The 6,000-nt window shown below is 40.5% G+C and overlaps 1 protein-coding gene across 1 annotated transcript; it reads left to right on the plus strand.

The window, feature by feature from the left end:
• The first annotated feature begins 2,892 nt into the window (after nt 1-2,892).
• LOC119262596 (olfactory receptor 6N2-like) lies at nt 2,893-3,825 on the plus strand. The gene has a single exon (XM_037535578.1). It carries the CDS (start codon nt 2,893-2,895, stop codon nt 3,823-3,825), a length of 933 nt encoding a protein of 310 aa, XP_037391475.1.
• Nucleotides 3,826-6,000: the final 2,175 nt, after the last annotated feature.

Raw genomic sequence — 6,000 nt, forward strand, 5'->3', positions numbered from 1 at the left:
GCAAGTGGTTGGATTACTGGATTTAATCAGTTGAAGGACAGCATCTGTGGACAGAGAAGAAAAAACAGTTTAAGGTATTGAGAATCAGAGGAGGAGGTCTAGTGGAAGGAGTGGGGACAGAGGTAAAAGACTGGCGGATTCTATCAACCTTCTCCTCAAAGAAGGTGACAAAATCCTCAGGGGTGAGAAAAGCGGGTGGAGGGGGAGGAGGAGGAGGGTTGAGAAGAAAGAAGAAAATGCTGAAGAGCTTGCGTGGATCAGATGCTGATGCTTCCAGTTTCCCTCTGTAAAATGATGACTTTGCAGCAGTAACTTGGAAAGGAGAGATTGGTAGAAGTGAAGATCCGATTCGAGCTGGGATTTCCACCACCTTCTCTCAGCTTTCCTTAGCTCTTGCCGGTTGCTGTGCAGGACACCCTTCAGACAAGGGGGCAGGTGGGGAAGATCTTGCTGGCCTGGAGGAGAGAGCTGCCCTGCAGATCAGGTTAGAGGTGAGCAGAGGATACTCCACACAAGGAAAGACTGGACAAAGTGTGTCCTAGACTACGTAAGTTCTGTGCTGCTGAGCTGGACCCTTCAGAACATCTTTAACCTGAGTCTGCACTTGGGGAGGGTTCCCACACTGTGGAAGACATCATGCCTCATTCCAGTACCCAAGAGGGGGTGACCCAGTAAACTCAATGACTTCCAGCCAGTTGCTCTAACATCACATGTCATGAAGACACTTGAGCTCCTTCTTCTACATCTTCTCACACCCCAGGTTCGACATGCAACAGATCCCCTGCAGTTTACCTACAAGTGAAAGTGGGAGTAGAGGATGCTATTCTTTACTTTCAGGCTGAAGGACTGTACATCAGAGACTGTGGTCAGCAGCACAGGAGCACCACAAGGGACTGTACTTTCCCCCTTTCTGTTCACACTGTACACCTCAGACTTTCAGTACAACTCTTAGACGTGCCACATGCAGAAGTTTTCTGATGAAACTGCCATTGTGGCTTGTGTAAGGGGAGGGCAGGAGGAGGAGTACAAGACCCTGATGAAGCACTGTGTAGTGGTGCCGTGGGAACAACCTGCGTCTGAACACTGCCAAGACCAAGGAGATGGTGGTGGACTTTCACAGGGATAGGCCACCCACACAGCCAATCTGTATTGACGGGGTTGAAGCGGAGAGGGTAATGACCTACAGGTATCTCTGGCTGCAACTGGACAATAGGTTGGACTGGTCAGCCACCACAGACATCCTGTACAGGAAGGGGCAAAGCCGGCACTACTTCCTGAGGAGGCTGAGGTCCTGCAGATGTTCTATCAGACCACGGTTGCCAGCTGTTTATTTCATGCTATGGTGTGCTGGGGAGGAAGCATAAAAGGAGAGACGAGATGTGACTGGACAAGCTGGTCAGGTGAGTGGGGTCAGTGCTCGGTGTGGAACTGGACTCTGTGGTCAAGGTGGCCGAGGGAAGGACATCACACAAACTGTTCTCTATCATGGAGGATGATGGCCATGCATTGCACACCATCATCATGGACAGGAGGAGCATGTTTAGTGGCAGGTTGCTGTCACAGAGCTGCTCAACCCATAGATTCAGGAGATCCTTTGTCCCCAGAACCATCAGGCTCTTCAAGGATTCAAGGATTCAAGGAGATTTTATTGTCATTCACATCACATGGTACATGAGGTGGAACGAAATTAAGATCTCATGGTCCAGTTTACACCCAAGAGCTGTTATTAAAATAGATAAATAAATAGAAAGTACACAAGAGAGGGAGAGTAGGAAGTTAGCAGCAATATGAAGTCCAGAGTGCAAGTTTGCTATAGCAGCATGATATTGACTTAGAGCAGTGGATAAAGTGTCTAGATAAAGTGTCTCAGTGCGGTTTAAAGTGACAGTGCCTGTAACAGTACTTGTTCTTGTAAGTTGTAAGTTCTTGTAAGTTAACTTGTTCTTCTTCAACTCTTCCCATGGGGGTCAACAGAGAAGGGTGGAGAGAGAAAAAACACGAATCATCATGGGACTTACATCTCAGGCTAAATCTTATGTTTCTCTATCCATCTGCACATCTGGACATTGCTGCACTTTCTGCATATCTTATTGCACATCTGGACATGTTATTTTGGTACCAATATCTGCACATATTTATTTATTCAATAAGGTCATTATACGCAGTTACCTGCGCCTCCTTGTACAGTCATTACTGCACTGCATCTGTCGTCTCAGGTTATATATCTTATTACAGATTGTTGTGTTTTTCTAGTTGTGTATCTGCCTGTAGAGAGGATCTTTATATTTATTCTTCCTGTTATACTGTCTACACCCTTATTACTATTACTGTACAGTGTTGTGTGACTGACACTGACTGCTAAATGTCTCATTACAGGGACCTGTAAAGAGCTCTACTTTTTTGTTGAAGAAAATCTGCTCAGTGTCTGGACATTTCCTGTCCATTAAAAATGAATTCATATCAAAATGTAGAAGATTGATTTGTCATAAATGGATGTATTTTAAATATAAAATGTTCTGTTTATATACTGAAGCTAGACACAAATATAAGCACTGTAAAAATATAAAGCAACACAGTTTTTTCTTTTTCCTTTTCTAATTTCTTCACTTAATTCAGTGGAGATTTGCAGAGGACAGGCAAGCTTTGTTAACTGTTGCCAGAGACACGAAGGAGTGGCTGGTCTAGGAACGATCAATCAGTCAGTGAGCCACTACATAATATGGAACTATTTGAGACTATATTAATCCACACAATTCCTTTGTCATCACCTTAGCACAAGCACGGGTCATCTTTATTCATGATTCATACTTAGAATCTCAGTCATTGTGAGTACTAGAACATACAGAGAAATGTACTGTTCTTAGAGAACGATGGATTACTTTAAAGGAACTTATGGATTATTCTACCAATTATACGTTCTTACTTCTGGAAGGACATGTAGAGTTGGAGAAATATAGATATTTTTATTTTGTAATTGCACTTGCAGTCTACATACTCATTATTTGCTTTAATACTGTTGTAATTTTCATCATATACTCAGACAAACTGCTTCATGAGCCGATGTACATTTTCATTGCTGCCTTGCTTTTCAATTCTCTCTTTGGAGCAGCTGTGCTTTATCCTAAACTTCTGAGCGATTTACTGTCTGCAAAACAAGTTACTTCTTACCATGCCTGTATGTTGCAAGCATTTTGTATTTATACTTATGGTATTTCAGAGTTCACACTGTTATCAGCTATGGCCTATGACAGATATGTGTCCATATGTAAACCATTACAATATGCAACTCTTGTAAAAATGTCCACAGTTAAAAAGCTCTTATTTTTCTGTTGGTTTGCTCCTTCCTTTGAAATTGGTTTGTTAGTCATTTTAACGTCCCGGCTTCAGCTGTGTAAGTATAAATTAGACAGAATTTACTGTAATAACTATGCAATTGTTAAATTAAGTTGTGGAGACATAACTGTAAACAATTCTTATGGACTTTTTGTTTTATGTGTTGCTGTTTTTCCACCACTGATTTTCATAATCTACTCATATGTTAGAATACTTAATGTTTGTTTAAAGAACTCGAAAGAATTCAGAAGAAAAGCTCTGCAGACCTGCTTCCCTCATCTTTTCATTTTCATCAGTTTCACTGTTACCACATGTTTTGAAGTGATTAATAGCAGATTAGAAGGAAATGTGCCTCACATTATTAACATGATAATTTCAGTTGAAAATGGGGTCATTCCTCCTTTAATCAATCCTATTATATATGGACTGAAACTACAAGAGATTTTCAAAAGAATCAAGAAACATTTTTCATGGAAAAGAGGAAATGTTTAGATGTTGATCAGTTCTTTTTTCTCTCATCATTGCCTTGCTTATAAATAATGATTAAAAGACACTTAGGCTATTATCCATCACGTAACAGATTGGCTGGTGTGGGGATTGATGCTAATGTATGAAATGTGTGAAATATTATGTGAGGTTCCCATAATAACAATAATCTATAATTCTAACCCTAACTGTAGTAAGCTTCAAGATGTTAACTGTAAAGATTACAGCTTTTTAGAAATATTAGCCATTATTAGAAATTGAAAGCATTGTGGAATACAGATTGTCTCAGCAGGCTGGTTCTATTTAATTGAATACAGTTTTAATTCAGCCAAAGAGCTGAAACTGAAGTTACAATTACCTTTTGCTGATATTTGTGGTGATCTTGCATAATCTTGCTTATTGAAACCTGTGGTGAATCAAGCGTCAGTTTGCTGATGCTGATGACCTATAAAAGGCATCTTAATAAACCACTGTGTAGCTCAAATACCTCTGATTTTCTTTTACTCATGAGAATCTTTCTGACTGCAAATCTTCATATGACTGACTTCACTGTGTCATGACTCCCTTTGGCTCTGAACTCTCGCTGGACTCAATTTCCCAGAATCCCCTGGAAGCTCATGTGACTTTAGCCTCACTCTCACTCTCCAATCAATGCTCCAGTTTGCCAGAGTATTGATCAGTAACACCTGTTCTTCCCTGATTAGTTTAGTTTAAAGCCCTGGCTTGTAGATAGTCTCATTGTGAGATTTTGCTTCTTTCCACAGAGCTACTGAGCATCATTCCCAACTGATTATTCCCCTTCTGACCCATTTTGCCTTGTTTGTTGACCTGCCTTTTGCCTGATCCCTTTTGGACTCTTGTCTGGTTATGTTTGTGTTCTTGTGTATTTTGTCTTTTCTGCATTTGACCTTTGCCTGTAACCGGACTATGATTGTGAATTCTGTTTGCACGAGTAAAGCCTCTTATTCACCTTTCATGTGCGAGCATTGCGTCATTCTGTTGTGTTACACGCTGTAATGTGAAAATACATAACACCTTATGACGGGTTCTTTTTGAGACGTGTCTGACAGTGATATGACTTGAAAAATCGTTGATATGGCACAATAACAGTCACAAATGAGAAGAGACTGGATGAAATCACAGTGTTTTCAATAAATTTATTATAAATTGATTTTATATATATATATATATATAAAGACATACACTTCGTAGCCACTACATGGCACCTATATGATCTTGTTGACTGTCCCACTTTCTACAAACCCGGGCTTTAAACTAAACTAATCAAAGAAGAACAGATGTTACTGATCAATACTGTGGGAGTTTTTGCCCATTCAGTCAAAAGAGCATACTCTATAGCCTTGGACTAAGTCAGGTATATATCTTCATTCAGTTGCTGTTATTGGTGTATGTTCATCACTGTGCATGAGCTCAAGGGTATCCTCTTCAACCTAATTTTTAGCTCTCAAGAGTGGTAACTTTTAATTGTGCATTATTTCTTGGATGTTATAGATGCACCAGCACAACCACCAGATTGAAGTCTCCTACATGAGGATGCACATGGTATTGACCATCCCATTTGTTGCTTTTCAAAGAAATTTGTCAAACAAAACATGTACCACTGAGATAGAAGTCACTGATGTCCTCTTTGCACTGCAACACTTTGAGGTCTACCTTGCAAGCAATTAGGCTCCTATTGCAGTTTTCACAGAACTCAAGCCCCTAGAATTTGTCCAGCGCATGGCTAACAAAATCAATGTCTAATGTGTTGGTCCCTCGTACTTCAGAGATTCAATATTGCTATTGTTCACTACCGTTGATGCTCACTCTAGGCGCTAGGGTTTTGTTTTTGTAGTGTGAATGGGTTCACATTTATGGGAGGTGTTATGTGTTGTGTTTTCACCAGGTCTTAGGTGTTCTGTGTGTACATTCCAGTTCCCACAACTTACTTTCGCCCCTTTTGCTCCCAGATCCTGCTGTGTTCACCTAAATTCCAACAACATATTGCCTCCAGAGGGGCGAATGCACTGGACCTTGTTTACACAAACTGTCAACACATCCTCACATACAGACAACTCATCAGATGCTCCAAATCAGTTCAGAAGTAGGTGAAAGCCTGGCCAACAGGAGCCATCTCTGTTCTTTAAGACTTTTTTTAAAGAAAAGACTTCTTAAAAAGCC

The sequence above is a fragment of the Pygocentrus nattereri genome, chromosome 27 (genome assembly GCF_015220715.1).
Source record: "Pygocentrus nattereri isolate fPygNat1 chromosome 27, fPygNat1.pri, whole genome shotgun sequence".
Classification (NCBI taxonomy): Eukaryota; Metazoa; Chordata; class Actinopteri; order Characiformes; family Serrasalmidae; genus Pygocentrus; species Pygocentrus nattereri.

What these genes read in the sequence shown, in the direction of transcription:
- LOC119262596 (XM_037535578.1), top strand. Translation starts at nt 2,893, where the DNA reads ATGGATTATTCTACCAATTATACGTTCTTACTTCTGGAAGGACATGTA.